This window comes from Lissotriton vulgaris, chromosome 5 (genome assembly GCF_964263255.1).
Source record: "Lissotriton vulgaris chromosome 5, aLisVul1.2, whole genome shotgun sequence".
Taxonomy (NCBI): Eukaryota; Metazoa; Chordata; class Amphibia; order Caudata; family Salamandridae; genus Lissotriton; species Lissotriton vulgaris.
In genome coordinates this window covers 215,923,891-215,941,493 of record NC_141693.1, presented here as the reverse complement: position 1 = coordinate 215,941,493, position 17,603 = coordinate 215,923,891, and the positions used below count along the sequence as shown (strand labels likewise).

The 17,603-nt window shown below is 45.6% G+C and overlaps 1 protein-coding gene across 1 annotated transcript in view; it reads left to right on the top strand.

The window, feature by feature from the left end:
- Positions 1–17,603, top strand: part of PNPLA7 (patatin like domain 7, lysophospholipase) — a 1,710,105-nt gene that overhangs the window by 1,022,629 nt on the left and 669,873 nt on the right. The window contains exon 24 of the mRNA XM_086921192.1: positions 14,214–14,382. Within this exon, the coding sequence (XP_086777318.1) occupies positions 14,214–14,382 (169 nt within the window). The remainder of the gene's footprint in view (positions 1–14,213; positions 14,383–17,603) is intronic.

Here is a 17,603-nt window from a genome sequence, read left to right as displayed (position 1 = left end):
ATCATCAAATAAGTCAAATCACTCTTCGACTTCTCCGTACAAGTCCAAATCACAGGATGAGGCACAGGAATGACATCACCGTTCAAAGCCTCACTCCTCCGAGGAGCCTGTGCCTGGGTCCCCTCCTCACCTCCCAGAGTTCCCAGAGCGACCCCTGCCCTACTGAAAGAGTTAAATGAAGCCATGCAACTCATATTTGCGCTGCCCAACCCCTCTGGGACACTTTAGGGCCCCATAGGCTTGGGAGGGGGTCCTGCTATAATTTAGCCCGCAGGTTTGCCCTTGGCACTTGTCATGTCCCTTGGGTATGGTATTGGGTCTGGAGTGAGTCCACCCATGAGACCATGACTGTCCATGGAGCCGGCTCCAATGCTGTCGTTCCCAGCGCTGTCAAAGCACCACGCGGCGCCGACCCCATAGTCATCCCTGATTTGAATATCTAGCAGGATCTGCGTTGCCTGATGTCGACTCTGGCTCCAGCCAGTGCCATGCTCTTCAAGCAGATCAGAGCCGTGCCTTTTTAATTGGTTGGCCTGGAGAGGTGGATGACTGAGAGGGGTTAGAAGACCTGTATTCATTCCATTGCCCCTAGATGAACCAGGGCATAACTGGCATGAGGAATTAGTGGGGTGACCAGTGGGTTGAATACCTCACCGGACATCGGCTTGGTCTCTCCTCCTACCCTGGCTACAGAGGAGGGAACCTCCTTTAGAATGGTTGGTGTTGAGAGCAGCTGAGGTCCTGGACCTTCATTTGCCGTCAGAGGCAGTTAAGGTGAATGTCTTGATGGAGGTGCTTAAGCTAAGAGTTACCTCTTCAGAACCTCTCCTCCCATTCAACGAAGCCCTCGCTGATGTCCTAATTAGGGCCTAACGGAAGCCCTGCAGGGTTCCTGTGCATGGGGCGATTGCCCACTGCCATAGCTCCACTCTTGGGGATTCCAGTTTCCCCACCCAGTACCCCATCCTGGAGAGCTTGGTGTTCCAAGCCTCTGTCTCGAGGATCAACCCCAGCATGTGCCCTACCGCTCCACTGATAGGACTCCAAAAGGCTGGATACCTTTGGCAAGAGGATGTTCTCTTCTGCCAGACTATTCCAGCGGTTGATGAACACTGAGTGTATTTTGGGCTGATGCACCCACACTGTGTGGGAGTCAGTTGAGGAAGTGCTGCTATTGGTACTTAAATGCCATGCCTGGTTGAGAACCACAGGCTTTTCAGAGGAAGACCAAACTTCCCTAATGGATATGCCCTTTGATGGCTCTTGCTTTTATGGCGAAAAGGCAGACTCAGTGCTGGAGTATTTTAAAGACTGTTGAGTTATGGCCCTGTCTTTGGGGCTCTCTATGGCCATCAGCCAATCTCAGTCTGCCTTTCGCCCCCTGCGTGGCATATCAACTGCACCCTTTCCTGCTCCCTACCAACAGACTTCCCAGTATTTTCTTGGCTGCTGTTCCCACAAACCACATGGGAACACCAACCAGAAGTCGGGTCAATCCAATATTCCCTCAGCAGCTGCAGCTTCAAAACTCCTTTAGTTTGCCATTACGCCACACAGGCACCCAGTGGGGGGCAGGATAAGCCTTCACTTGCCTCACTGAGAGTCCATAACATTAGACAAGTGGGTTGTACAAATTGTCCAGAGGGGCTACTCCATCCTCTTTCTGGAAACCACCACACCCATGCCACCCACTTACGACCATCTCCGTCAGGAAGTGTTTGCCCTTTTGGCCAAAGGGACCATTGGGTGGTTGTCAGCATCGAAAGTAGGCCTTGGTTGCTGTTTCTGCTACTTCTTGGTGCCAAAGTAAGGCGGAGGCCTCCTCCTTGTTCTAGACATGTGCCTTCTCAAGTTCTTCCTGAAGAAAAAGAAGTTCAAGATGATCACCTTTGCTCAGGTCCTGTCTGCCCTGTATTCTGGAGACTGGAACTTCGTGTTGGACTTGCTGGACTCATATTTCCACATACCCATCCTGCCTGCAGAATGATGTTACCTTCAGTTCACGGTGTTCCAGGAGCAGTTTTAGTTCACTCTGCTGCCAGTTTTCCCAACCACTCACTCCTTCAGAGGCTTCAGACTACGTTACTAACAGATGCACCAATATGAGCTCAGCAGCAGTAAAAGCAAGCCTACCACTCCTTTCAAGTTAGAGACAGAGAACCAGCCTGCCAATGTGCAGGCCCCAAAGAGCACTACTCAACCCATACCACCGCCTGCCCTCCTGCAGTTGCCACAAAACCACTTTAATTTGCGCTCTATGGCACACGATCACCTGTTAGGAGGTTGAGTTACCTTTCAACTCCCTGGTTGGAGGAACATCATGTCTAACCAATGGGTGCTCCAGATCATAGAACATGCTATTACCTACCGTTCCTGTCTGTCCTGCCGGATAGGCCACCCGCTCAGGACACGTCCTGGAAGTCCAGTTGTCCATAGGCCAAGGAGTAGTTCTGGATTTCTTGACCAAGGGAGCAGTATAGTGTGTGCCGGTGTCTAATATTGGGACTGGTTGCTACTCTTGTTATTTTCTGGTGCCGAGAAAGGACAGAGGCCTACAATTTTGCCTTCTGAATATCTTCCTTTGGAAGGATAGGTTCAAAATACTCAACCTGGTCCAAGTTCTGTGTGCACTGGATTCAGGAGACTGAATGGTGGTGCTCGATGTGCAGCACCCCAGACTTTCTGTGGTTTCAGGTAGGCCCAAAAATTTACAGTTCACAGTGCTTCCTATTGGCCTGACCAGGGCATCTCAGGAGGTGGAGAATTTCAATATTCTCATATTTTGACGATTGGTTGCTGAAGGTGGACTCATCTGAAACTGTCATAAAGTGCCTGCAGAAGACTGACGACCTGTTCACATCCGTGGGTTTTTCCATTAATGCGCTGAAGTCCCAATGTTTCAACCTGCAGCCTGGGTCGCAGTGAGAGCAACTATGAGGCTTCTTGCATGCTTGGCCTCCTACATCCTGCTTGTAGACTTCGCTAGGTGGCATTTGTGGGCGTTATAGTGAGATCTCAAGTTTCAGTAGGCTCCGCACCAAAGCAATCTGTTGGATTCTATCCAGGAGTCGAAAAAGACTGCGATAGACCTACAGTGGTGGCTGCGCAACTGCAGTTAGACTATTGGCAGGCTCCTCTTTTACCCCACCCAGAACTTATGAGAGGGAGAACACTCTGAACACTCTGATCCAGATATAGTGGACACTATCCCACCAGGCTACACCCTCCACAGACTTGACAGGATAAAAGGTAGGGGAGGCGGTATCGCCATCATCGTTAAACACCCATTCGAGTGTGTCTTAAAGCCAGCAAAAATTGATGACTGCGAAGCAGGCGAATTCAGCATAAAAATGACTCAACATGAGAACATCTCGGGCGTCCTAATATACAGACCCCCTGGGTCCCTGGGCAACTTCCGCAGTAGCCTACTAGAGGGGGTTGCCCAGACCGCGATCAAACACAAAAAAGTTTTGGTGCTGGGCGACTTAAACCTACACCTAGAGGATCAAGGACACAAGGAGGCAGAAGATGTGCGTATGGTCCTACAAGAACTACAACTTAACCTGCTAAGTGTCGCAGCCACACATCAAAGAGGGCACTGTTTGGACCCCATTTTTGCGAGCTGGGAAATGATAAAAGTACTCACCCCTTGTCAGCTCCCGTGGACCGACCACTTCCTGGTCCCATTTCAATGCTTCTACCATACTGCTAAGACCATTGATAATGGGAAAGGAAACATTATGAAACGCAAATGGAGACAATACTCCAAAGAGAACTTTATAAATGCCATCCAGAAAGCACAACCCCCTCGGCCCACGGATAGTGAACAGGCGAACAAGGATTTTAATCTACTTGTAACCACCACCTTAGATGAGCTAGCTCCCATGTGCAAGGGTAAAACTAAAGAGGGCAGACAACGCACTGCCCCTTGGTTCACTACAGAACTACAGCAATTAAAATCGAACTGCAAAAAGCTTGAAAGGACCTGGAGAAGGAACCCGAGTGTACAAGCCAAAACCAGTTATAGCTCAGCCCACCGGAGCTATCAGTACGCGGTGCGTAGAGCAAAAGCTAAATACTTTCAGACGCGGATTGAGGATGCTGAGTGTTCCTCACGAGAACTGTTCAGGATTTATAAAGAAATCTCTCTAGTCTCTAGCTCTAATACCCCTACTAAGACCTCCACGGAGGGATGCAATAAAATCGCGGACTTCTTCTCTAATAAAGTCAAGAAGATCTACGCCTCCTTCTCTCAACAACCAGAAAAGGGTTCAGACTTTAAAGCAGACAGCTCATTGACAGCCCCTGATTCCTCACTACGAGATTTTGATGTCCCCGCAGCTGACAAACTAATAAAGATATGTCGAAGTGTGAAGTCTGGGTCCCCTAATGATCCGGCCCCGGCCTGGGTATTCTCAGAGGGCCTAACAGCCCTGGAACCTCACATTAGACATGTTCTACAAACCTCCTTTTCCACTCAACGGGTACCGATGGAGTGGAAGAAGGCCATAGTACTGCCAATTAGGAAAAAACCAACAGTAAGCCTGGAGGTTTTGGAAAACCTCAGACCCATTTCCCTATTGCCGTACGTGGCGAAGGTGGCTGAGAAGGTGGTCAACGCTCAGCTCACAGAACACCTGGAAAAATGGAATGTACTCCATCCCTCACAATCAGGATTCAGGGCGGGCTACTCCACGGAGACGGCCCTCCTTAGAGCTACTGAGACCTTAAGAGCAGGGGCAGATGCAGGTCATACTATGGCCTTGATTATGCTTGACCTAAGTGCGGCTTTTGACACCGTAGCACGTTCCATCTTGCTACGGTGTCTGCAAGAAGCCAGGGTCGCTGGTCCTGCGCTGGGCTGGCTACAATCGTTTCTGACGGAAAGATGCTTCCAAGTACAGCAAGGGACTTGCCGCTCAGTGTAGATGTCACTAGACCAGGGAGTGCCTCAGGGCTCAGCTCTGAGCCCCACTCTTTTTAACCTATATATGGCCTCACTAGCGAAAGTTGTACATTCCTATGGGGTGGAATTGGTGTCGTACGCTGACGACACCCAGCTGCTTATCTCCCTATCGCAGAACACCTCCAACACCCCTCACAACTTTAAATCCTGTATGCAGGCCCTAGAAGAATGGATGGACGCCCACTGTTTAAAACTAAATGGCTCTAAAACAGAGGTGTTGGTGGTAGGGGGTAAAAGTGAAAACTGGTCGGATGAGTGGTGGCCTTCATGTCTGGGCCCTACCCCAATACCATGTCAGGAGGCAAAGAATTTAGGGATCTGGATGAATCCTGCTCTCTCTTATGATGGCCACATCAGGCGTCTTGTAGGCAAATGTTTCGGAGTACTGAAGACTCTAAACAAAACTTTAGACCTCCTCCCTCTATCGGCCAGAAGGACACTAACGCAGGCACTGGTGACCTCGCGATTAGACTATGGTAACATCTTATTCCTGGGGGCTACCGAGGGCAGCATAGGTCGCCTACAAGTCATACAGAACTCCGCCGCCAGACTGGTGCTAAGAAGACCCAGGAGAGCCAACTCGAAAATGGCGCTGGATGCACTTCATTGGCTACCTGTGAAGAAGCGTGTGCGGTATAAGTGCCTCCTCTTCTGTCACCGTATCGTCTGGGACAGATCACCGACTTACCTAAAGGACTTAGTCAGCAGATACGAACCAACTAGGTCCCTCCGTTCAGAGGGCGCCGGGCTGCTGGTAGTCCCTAGAACTAAGAAGGCCAGAATGGGTGGACGCTCCTTTGCACTTCAAGCAGCTCAACAGTGGAACATACTTCCCTCTGCACTGAGACTGGAGAGCAGCGAAACGCGGTTTAGGGCTCTGCTTAAAACTCACTTATACTCTTCATAAATCCGGGTAGTTTGTATGCTGATTCCTTGGACAGTGTCAGCGCGGGGACACGCCGCGATGGCGTTACTGAGCGCTCTACAAACTCTATATTATTATTATTATTATGTTGTGACAGATGATTAATTATTTGTTCTGGAGGTCTTCTGATAGACTTCTAACCAGATTCCACACCTTAGATCATTCCCCAGGCGTCAGACCAGATCCGGAAAATCTTGAGCACTTCCTCTGTGCACATCTGCTTCCTCTGCCTCAAAAAGTGATGTTGCCATGCCCATGTAAGCGCCAACCCAGCAAGCTGACATCTGTTCCTTTCTTTTTCACACCAGCAGTGCTGATATAGAGAGCTACTGTAGTAATTTTTTGACAAACCTTTTGTGACTTTTGGTTGACCTTTTGTTGAGCAATTTCTCCCAGTGTTCTAGGGACATGTCCTCTTCTAACCCTTTCTAACCTTCTAAACCCCTGGGTTTAAGCCTTGTGGGGAATGTTAACAGCACTTCCCATCTTGGTCTGTCTCTGCTGTCGAAGTCACGACTCCAAGGCCTGAGCTGAGTGCAAGTGCATGCATCCTAAGGCGATTTGCAAGCGGGTGATAAAGCTCATGGTGACATGGATAAAGAAGAGAACTCCTCACTGTTCTTGGAGCCATTCCCACTGATAGTCGTCTTAACATTCAAAGACCTCATCCCTCAAGTCGGATAAGTCAAAGAAGTACAAGAAAAAGAAGTCAAACCCTTCTTCGACTTTACCTTCCAATTTTCATGCTTCGAGGCCCCGCTCCTGCGCTACACATGAGGGCCCGTTCTGCGCTACCTGAAGTTCAACTAAAAGATGCCATGCACCTCATCTTTGACTGATTCCCTCTGGAGCACCTAGGGGCCCCAAAGAGCTGTGAGGAGTCCCAGCTGAATTACCACTGGTAGGTTTGCCCCCGCCACCTGATATGCTCTGTGGACCCGATTCCGGATATGGACCGATGCTGACACAAGTGCCTTTTCCCACCCCAGCTTCTTCCATCCCAGGCACCACCGGTGCTGCTCGATTACGAGGAGCCCATTCTGATCCCCGACTTGGAGATGGTGTTGTCCTGATGTTGTTGCTGCCGTCCAGACCTTACCCATCCCTGGACTTCCCGTCCCTATGGGTGTCTGTTCTACCAGCCATATCCGCTGGTACAAAGACCTGCCCAGTCCTTTCTTGGATGAGGCCGCTGATCCCATTAAGGACATTGGAGCCAGGTCCATTGAGGTTGTCTAGTCCCCCACCCTTTCGTCAGCTGACGCCCCTAAGCCCTTGTAGTATATCCTCTGTCTAATACAGCATCCCGTTGTTGGCAGGATCAGGCACCCCCTGCCCCAAAGGTCTACATTACATCTGAAAAATGGGTGCTTCGGATTGTGCGGAAGGGGTATGCCCTCCCATTTGTGGAAACCCCTCCGCCTTTACCACCACTCCAAGAACGCCTGACGTCGCTGTGTGAGGAAGTGCAGGCTCTTTTAGGGCCAAAAGAGGCATCAGGAGGTTGCCTGTGACAGAAGTAGGTTGTGGTTGCTATTCCTGCTACCTCTTGGTGCCAAAAAAGGAGGGAGGACTTAATCCTACACTAGACCTGTGCTCTCTCAATGCAAACAAGCAGGGCGGGTGGGGTTGCAGATCTTGTGCCTGGATGCTCTGTGCCTCTAGACTTGGCTGGAGCACGAAGACATTTTCCTGGTTGTACAGCACCTGGCAGGCTCTTTGAGATCCAGGGCAGACCAACTCAGCCTTCGATGTCTTGTGGATCACAAATGACAACTACTCTTGGTGGCGCAAGGTCTCGCCCAAAAATGCTGAGAACTTTAGCTCGATGTATTTACCATCGCAGAGAAAGTTCAATGACAGCTTTTCTGTGCTTTGGAGATTCCCAAGTAACCCTCGCTTAAAGATACTTTCCGTTTAGGCTGTAATGTGGGACTCCTGTTAGCATTTCTGCCAATATAATGCAAGTAACAAGGACCCCCTGAAAAAGTCTGATAGTTCGTGGTTCAGGGAAACAACAAATGTGTACATAGAATCATAACATCCTATGGGGCTAGTTGCAAAAAGGAATTCTCACAAGAAATTAAAAAAGTACGTATGTCATTTTTAATAGTTATTCAAGTATAAAAGCAGATCTAACAACACATTAATATTAAATGAAAAAATAGTAACATGTAAACATATAGCGATAAAGCATAAAATTATTACATAAAAACATAAGCATTAATATTCAACACAATCATTAAAAAGTTAACGAAAACGTGGCAAATTAATATTTTAAAATGACATACGTACTTTTTTAATTTCTTGTGAGAATTCCTTTTTGCAACTACCCCCATTAGGATGTTATGATTCTATGTACACATTAGCATTTCTGCCAATACCACTACTGCCTAGAGTTGTAAAGAACAATCTGTCTCGTACCAGGTGAAAATAAAATAAAATAAAAAAAAAAAAGAACAATCGGACCAACCGGGCCCAAGTCGTCCTAGTAGTTCCAGATTGGGCACAGAGAGTATGTTATCCCAGACTCCAAAGCATGAGCATTGGTCCTCAGATCAGGCTGCCACTACCAGAGGATCCTCTGTCACAGCAGCAGGATGGGGTACTGCACCCCAACTGGCGCACGCTCCACCATCATGCATGGATATTGAGCTGCAGCAGTTCAGTCCTCAATCTCCTTCCCGAGGTTTGTGGTGTCATCTTGGCAGCCAGGCTCCCGTCCACCAAAACTGTATATGCCTACTGTTGGAATAAGTTTGTGGCATGGTGCTCCTCTCTGATGAACTGATTTTCTGAGCCACTGTCTGAGGTGGTGGTGTTTGTTTTGTTGACAAACCAACCTACCCTGTTCAAGTCACATGTGGCTCGTTTCTCTGAAAGGTTTACAACTCTTATTTCCTCCACCCTTCTGATGCCTCAATAGAACCTGAATCCGGCCCTCACATTTCTGATGCGTTCTCCCTTCAAGCTGCTACACAGCTGCCCTCTGCTGCTCTTCTTGGTGGCTATTACATCAACCAGGAGGGTCAGCGAGGTGCAACATCTATCGGGCCATCCTCCTTACATCAGCTTTTTCCCTGGAAAACTGGTTCTTATGATGCATGCATCTTTCATGCCGAAAGTTGTCACTTCTTTCCATGTTGGCCAAAGTATCATTCTACCTACCGTTTTTGCTCTGCCTCATCCTTCCAAGGAGGAGGAGAGACTCCATCGCCTGGATCAAAGAGAGCTCTTTCCTTCTACATTGATCGCACCAAAGACCATCAGATGGCCGATCAACTCATGATTGGGCTTACTGGAGCAAAATAGGGCAAGGCTGTGCAGAAGCAGACTATTTCTTGATGGGTTGTGCTCTGCATTAAGATCTGCTAAGACCTAGCAAAAAATGCAGTCTCCTGAGTGCTTTTGGGCCTATTCCACCAGGGTCAAGGCCGCTACTACTGTGTTTGCTCACTGAGTGCCTGTTCTGGACCTCTGCCAAACGGCTATGTGGGCATCTCTCTACATGGTCACAAACTACTATTGCTTGGACAGTCAGGTCGGTCGAAACAGGCATTTTGTCTGTTTGGTTCTTCAGGGCTTTCTGTCTTGAGCCATTTCGCAGACCCACCTCTGGAAAGGTATTGCTTGGGTATCCGTTCTAATGTGAGGAATCTGCAGTTCAAAGTCTCTAACTGAAGAACAAGTTATTTACTTTCAGTAACGTTTTTTCTGGTAAAGACTCTATATAACCGCAGATTCCTCACAGACCTTCCCATCCTCTCCACTCTGCAATATGGGCTCTTCACCCTAAGACCCCATTAGAATCTGCACACTGGTCAAAATATTAGAGTTATATGGCATTTATATGCGCACTGCAGCATCACTTCAGACTTAGAGCCGACCAACACCACCTACTGGGGAATATTCTCTTTAAAGTTCAAGAAAAAGGTTTATTGAAAAGATTAATATGATCATAAAAACAATACTTCATATGTGCAGTTATTTGTTAATACATAAATACATGAAGGTGTAATACAGAATAATAATGATATATAATATCCATTCACATCGTAAAAGGATAATATAGAACATAATATGAATACAATCAAAGGTTCACAGAAATCTTAAATAACAGTACATGTCAAAAATACACCATTTTAAAAAATATTATAGAAAATGATATATTAAACATACTTCTAAATAAACAATAGGAGGTCAAGGAGGCTTGGTAACTTCTTGTTGTGAGGGAGCAGGTAAAGAAGTTTGCTTCACGGTATCGTCTAGAAATTGTGTGAGTGGGCCCCAAAGGTGAGAACGTTTAGTAGCAAGAGAGATAGGATGAACGAGTGCTGTATCGAGGCGATGATTGTGACATACATCATACCACCAAGCTAAATAGGACAATTTAGAGTAATCTTTCAGGTTTTTTGATCTTTGCTGAAAAGCTACAGCTATTAACAAATCAATAAATAGTAACTGGGATTGACTCGTTTTCCAGTCCGGTGTTAAACTACCTAGGAAGATGTTTGTGGGGGAGAGGAGAATTGTGGTGTGAAATAGAGTGTTGATTTGGTGCCAGACCTGTTTCCAGAATATAAAAACATGTGGACAGGTGAAAAGCATATGATGGCGATCAGCATCAACCTGGGAACATGTCCAGCAAGTGTTGAGATTTGTGTTGTGTATTTTTGTAGGTATGTGGGGGTAAGAAACAATCTGTTGTAAATAAAGAAGAGTGTTTGTGTTGCGCTGACAACTCTGGATGATTTCCTAAGTTCCGTCCAAATTCTGTTCCAAAAAGAGATAAGCCAATTCGTTCCCAGATCGGATTCCCGTGAGAGTTCCACTATGGTTTTGTCTCTGATCTCAGAAGGTACCATTAAACGGGAATAAATGGTGGACACTTTGGGGTTCATGTGCAAAAGGTTATGCCATGGGAAAAGGGGGTGGGGGGTGAATAAGGTGAAGATTTGAGTTTAGCATAGGTATCAAGTATTACTTTCTGCAAGGCCAAAAATTTAGGGTTAAAGGAAGAAGGCAAATAATAAAGAGTTTGTAATTGCGTAAATTGAATGGGTGCGCCCTGATCTAAAAATTGATGAACCCAGAGTAGATCTTATTTCTCCAAGCCTTCCAATATATAGGTTTCCTATTAAAAAGGATTTGTTTATCGTGCCAAATTGTGGAATTGAGAAAAGTGTATAAATTATGTACTACTAAGTGGGGTGCAGTGGATAGTAGTTTACAGGATTGCTTAATTATGGGAGTAGAGAGCTTTTGTGGTTTGCGAGTAAAGGAGAGATATTCTTGAAATGAGAAGGGAGCTAAAAAGGAGTTCTCAAGATCCACCCAGAGAAGTTTATCTTCAGATTGATTAGTGATCCAATTCGATAGTTGTCGTAACTGAAAGGCTTTGTGATAAATGGAGAAAAGGGGTAAATTGGCACCTCCTTCAGATTTTGGTCTTGTTAATTTCTGTAATGCCATTCTTTGTTTTTTAGCGTTCCATAAAAAAGAAGTCAAAATATAATTAATCTTTTGGAAAAAATGTAGATGGAATGGAAAGTGGAATGTTAGAAAGGATATACACAACTATCGAAGTCTACATCGTTTTGATTGTGTCCAGACGACCCCACCAAGAAAGATGAAGGGGATGCCATCATGCGATCAATGTTTTAAGTTTGGCAGAACATTTGTCTATGTTTAAAGAGGTAGATGTCTTTATAGAGGGAGAAAACCAGATGTCAAGATATTTAACATGTATAGGCTTCCAAGTAAAGTTGGGGATCTTAAAATCATCCTTAAAGGTGTATTAGGTTAAGGGTAGTATCTCATATTTTCCTCTATTCAGTTTATAGCCAGATACCAATCCATAAGCCTCCACCTCTCCTATGAAGGTTCTGCTGTTTAATCTTTAGATAACTGGCTAGAAGTTTGCCTGATTTGTTTTGGCCACCATAATACTTCGCTGAGGATTTCAGTAAGTAGAGGGAGGCCTGTTCGGTAGTGGATTCGTTAAAAGCGATTTTTGCATTGATGAGATCTTTACGGTAGTCCTTCGACTTGGAGGTGTGGAAGGAGTGCCCTATTTTTTCAATCTTAGCAAGAAGTGTGTTATGTAATATGCGGGAAACTTTACGTTTATTTGACACAAATCTAATGATGAAATCCTGAGCGGTGGCCTTAAAGGCGTCCCACACTGTATGAAAGGAGACATCATTTGTTAAATTAATATGAAAAAGCTCAAGCGACAGAGGTAAAAAATTAATTGAAATTAGGGTCAAGGAGTAAGGAATTATAGAAATGCCATTTTTTGGCAATGTGGATTGATTTAAAATGTCTAATTGAATTGAAACAGGTGCATGATCTGAAATGAGTAATAGGGCCTATGTCAGCAGAACGTAAGGATTGGGAAATGTTGTGTGAAATATAAATATGGTCTATTCGAGATTGTGTTTGATGTGGAGAGGAAAAAAAGGAGTATTCTCTTGTGGATGAGTTGCAGAGGCGCCATGAGTCTAATAAGTTTCTTTATTGTATAGTTTGTGTGAAAACTTTTTGTGGCGTGTTTGGGATAAAGGGGGATTTAGAATTTCTATCAATAAACAGGTCCATCACTTGGTTGCAGTCTCCGGCAAGAATAAAGTTTTCTGATGGGTACTTTAGCAATAACTGAGATATACGAGACCAAAACGTGCCATCACCGCTAGTAGGGACATAAATGTTAAGCAAAGACAGAGGGGTCTTCCCCAGCAGGAGGTGAGTGATAATCCACCTACCCTCTGTGTCGGATTCTTGAGATACAAGCTTGGCATTCAGTGCTTTGTGACAGAGTTATAACCCCATTCCTTTTGCCATCTCCTGGTGTGAAAAAGATTGCCCCAACCCAATTTCTTTTGAGTTTTAGTGATTCGCCTTCAGTAATGCAATATTAACATCTAATTTGGAGAGGTGAGATAAGACTCAGTCTTTTAATGGGGGAGTTCAAGCCTCTGATGTTCCATGTGACAATTTCCAAAAACATTTGTGAGATGAAAGTAATAAAAACATAAGTGAACCAATAAAATCTCATAAATTGTGAACAATAGTACATGTGAAAAATTCAACAATAAGAACTATAAAAAAAAATTGAAGTAAACGAAGATATTAAAAGTAAAAATCAATTGAGAGAATCTGAAAAGGTGGGAAAGATGAAGAAAAGGAAGAAGCAAGATTGGAAAAAGAGGCAAATGATAGAAACATGTATGATAAGAAAGAACAGGGAATAAAGGAGACGTGGTGAGAGCTGTAAAGAAGAATATAAGAAAAAGGATCATATCCACATAGAAGTCAAAACTACTGGGGAATACTCTAAGGTGAAGAATCCGCGGTTAGATAAAATTTATACCAGAAAAAACATTACCAAAGGCAAGTAACATCTATCAGGGAGTGGTGATATCAGAGGTCTCTATTCTTGGGTGGAAGCTTGCATCTACATCAACTTGCTGGAGTTGCGAGCAATTCGATTGGGGCTGAAGGCGTTCCTCCTGTTCATCCAGAGGAACAGGTACATATGTTCAGAGACAACATGACTGACATGTGCTACTGTACAAACAGGGCAATGTCAGGTCCTGGGTCCTGTGCCAGAAGGCTCTAAGTCTCTGGAATTGGCTAAACGCTCAGGGCATATTCTTGTTCACTCAGTACCTGGCAGGTTATTTGAACGTGAGGGTAGAATAACTTTTCTGCCGTTGCCTAGCGGATCACAAAAGGCAGTTACACTCGGAGGTGGCACAGGGCTTTTTCCAACCATGGGGAGAAACTTGGCTTGATATGTTCACCACTGGACAGAACGTGGAATGTAAGACCTTTTCCATGTTAAAATTCCAAGGCAATCCTCTATAGGAGGCTTATTTTGCCTACACTAGGCGTGGAGACTCTTATACACTTTTCTGCCCCTCCCTCTCCTGCCCAGAGTACTGAAAAGGATCAGGAGACCCTGCCTAAGTCTACGTAGAGACTGAGTGAAGAGAGTGAGGTACCCGGAACTTCTGGCCATGAGCGTTTGTTGCCCGATCTGGCTGCCCTTTCAGGAGAACCTCCTGTCAAAGTAGGGTAGGGTCTTGCACCCAAGCTTGCACATCCTACGCAGTACACGCAGCCTGCTTCTTAATTTGGCAAAAAAGAGAGAGGCGAAGAATGTAGAGATTCGGCCCCTAACCTATATAGCATAGCATCATCAGTGGGTATACATTTACAATTTATCTAATTACATGTTATTCGCTTGCAACAGTAATACATTGGAAATAAATGATTAATGTTGTTTTTAATGATGCCTCCCAACACATTGCATTACAGTGTCCATGAGTACAGGCTGTCCAGCTGGCTTGGGCAGCAGGAGGATATCCATCGCATTGTCCTGTATCAGTCCGACAGCTCGCTAACTCCCTGGACTCAGCGCTGCATAAGACAAGCCGACTGCATCCTTATAGTGGGAGTCGGAGACCAAGAGCCCACTGTTGGAGAGGTGAGTTGGGCCGACGTGGAAACAATATAAGCCACAGGTCCCTATTATAGTACAGACAGGCCTCCAAAGTACGGTTAATGATGCTTTGAAAAGAATGAATAATGGCATTTGTAAATACATAGTGCTTTGTACGCTTTACAACATTGCATTGACCAGGTGGAGTGCTAGAAGTTAGACCAATTAGAGTTAGTCGAGGGCTGTTGTGCAAATTGTAGATTGTCAATTTGGATAACTCTGAAATGTCTTGCCTTTTTTTAATCCAAGATATGCTTATATAAATGATCCAAAGTAAGTATTTTAAAAAGAACGCATTCCAGCACAGCTTGCTTCTTCATTTGGCAAAAAGAGAGGGATACTGAGCAGTTGTGGGTACCCTACACCAGGTGTGCCTAGGTCGGTACAGGGTGGCTTGTCCCATGTCAGATTTTCAGGATATTTGCAGGACATCAATTTACATAACTAATTACTTATACGTTGGTTTCTGGGAATACGAACCTGTTGGACAAACTTGGACTAGACAAATGCTGAAAATGTAATACTACGCGAATGGGAGCTAAGAACATTAGTCACTTACCTGTAAACTGTGGTTCTCCAGTATTGGTGTCTTTCATAGATTCACATGCTTGAATATTCCCCGTCGTCGAAGTGGGAGTCCCACGGTACATAAAATAGTAGCAATATATATATATATATTATATATATTATTATACATATATTATTATACATATAGAAAATTATATAATTATACATATACATAAGAAATGTAATACATATAAAATATATAACGTAAAGTTAAAAGTACCACAGAACTGAAAAAAGGCCCATAGAAGCCTTAAAGGGAGAATTCACTTTAGTAACATATCATAGTTATTATAATAGTCCACATTCCAGCCAATCAGGCAACAGCACCCTCTAGAACCTTCTCCTCAGAAGCTCAAGCCCTCAGATTTTCGTAGCACCAAAGTGACCAAGAGTGCATGAGGAGAAGAGAGCCTCTGAGGGGAGGAAGGGTGGGTCGCATGTGAATCTATGAAAGACACCAATACTGGAGAACCACAGTTTACAGGTAAGTAACTAATGTTCTTCTCCAGTATTAGGGGTGTCTTTCATAGATTCACATGCTTGAATAAGAGTAGAAAGCAGTAAAGTAATACATGAGTCATAAAAGGAATTTCAAAACCTTAATATAGCATACATTCAGACATATGGCAAAACCTTTTATGACAGGAGGCGGGAAGCAACAGAGGCTCACCCTAGTTAAAAAGATTTCGTAACACAGCTTGGCCCACAGCAGCATCTGCGGCATCCGCTGACTCCAGACAGTAGTGCTTTGTAAACGTGTGTCTGCTCGACCACGTTGCAGCTCTGCAGATCTGGCGCAGAGGCACTCCAGCAAAGAGGGCGGTAGATGATGCCACAGCCCTTGTCGAGTGTGCTCGCACCGGAGCAGAGAGAGGCTTTCCGGCCCGGCAATGGCAGAAAGAGATGGCAGAAGAAATCCATCTAGTAATGGATTGTTTAGTGACTGGCTGTCCTTTGCATAATCAGCATTGGCCACAAAGAGCTGATCTGATTTTCGAAAAGGAATGGTGCGCTGGATGTAGAATTTCAGGCAACGGTTTAAATCCAAGGAATGCAGAGAACGCTCAGCGGGAGACTGAGGATTTGGGAAGGAAGTCCTGAGAATGACGGGCTCATTCAGATGGAAATCCAAAGTAACTTTGGGAATGAATTTCGGATTTGTGCCTAAAGTAACAGCGTCCTTAGAGAATTGAAGAAATGGAGGTTGGATAGTGAATGCTTGGATGTCACTTACTCGCCTTGATGATGTAAGTGCGAGTAGAAGAGCAATCTTCCACGTGAGGAATTTTAAGTCCGCTGAATGGGTGGGTTCAAAAGGAGGTAGGAGGAGCTGAGAGAAAACCAGATTCAAGCGCCATGAAGACGGCGGACGACGTATGGGCGGATACATTTGAAAAAGGCCTCCGAAGAACTGTCGAATGATTCTAGAGGAATACAGAGAGGTGGTGCCATCATGACGAAAGCGGGAAATCGCTGCCAGGAAGACTTTAAGTTTGGAATGAGAAAGTCCTGACTTCGCTAGGGATAAGATCAAAGGCAGGATTTGATGCGGCTTGGCGTGCATTGGATAAAGGGCTTCCTTGTGACACCAAACACAAAAACGCTTCCATTTCAATTGATATGTTTTAATGGTGGAAGGAGCACGTGCATGAGCCAGCACTTTCCTGCACTCCGAAGTGATATTCAGACCTGTAAACTCATTGTGTTCAGGTTCCAAGCATGCAGTTGGAGATATGCCGGATCCGGATGGCAAATCCGTCCTTGGTTCATGGTGAGCAGGTGAGGCAGAGGGCGAAGAGGTAGCGGATTGCACTGAGATAACAGGAGGAAGTCTGTGAACCACGGGCACCTGGGTGCAATCAGTAAGAGGTGGCATGGTTGAAGCTTCATCCTGTGTAGCAGGCGCGGAACAAGAGGGAGCGGGGGAAAAGCGTAGACAAATTTGCTCGACCAATTAATCGAAAACGCATTTCCGCTCGACTCTCTGTGGGGATGCCGACTTGCAAAGCGTAGGCATTTGCGGTTGGTTGGGGTCGCAAACAGATCCATCTGTGGATGGCCCCACTGGCGGAAGATGTACTCCAGAGTGGGTTGGTGGAGTTCCCACTCGTGATTGTCCGCCAGAGATCTGCTGAGACACTCAGCAAGATTGTTGGAGACGCCCGGCATGTGAACTGCGGTCAGGTGAACCTGGTGTTGAATCACCCAATTCCAGATTTCTTGCCCCTGCTTGGAAAGCAGAAGAGATCTTGTACCTCCCTGCTTTTTCAGGTAGTGCATGCTGGTGGTGTTGTCTGTCCGCACCAGCAGCGATTGGCCTTGTATCAGCATCCGGAAAGATTTCAGGGCAAGGAAGATGGCCAATAGTTCTTGACGATTTATATGCCATGTGCGTTGAGCTGCAGTCCATTTGCCCTTGACTGACATTCCGTTGAGGTGTGCCCCCCAACCCTCCAAGGAAACATCCATTGTGAGAATAAGCGTAGGAGTTGTTTCCTGGAAGGGCTGACCAGCGGCGATATTTGGAAGGTGAGCCCACCATTCCAAAGCTGTTTGAATGCGGGGGGTCAGGTAGAGTTTGTCGTTGAACGACCCCGAAATTTGTTTCCATTGTTTGTCCACCTCCTACTGTATGACTC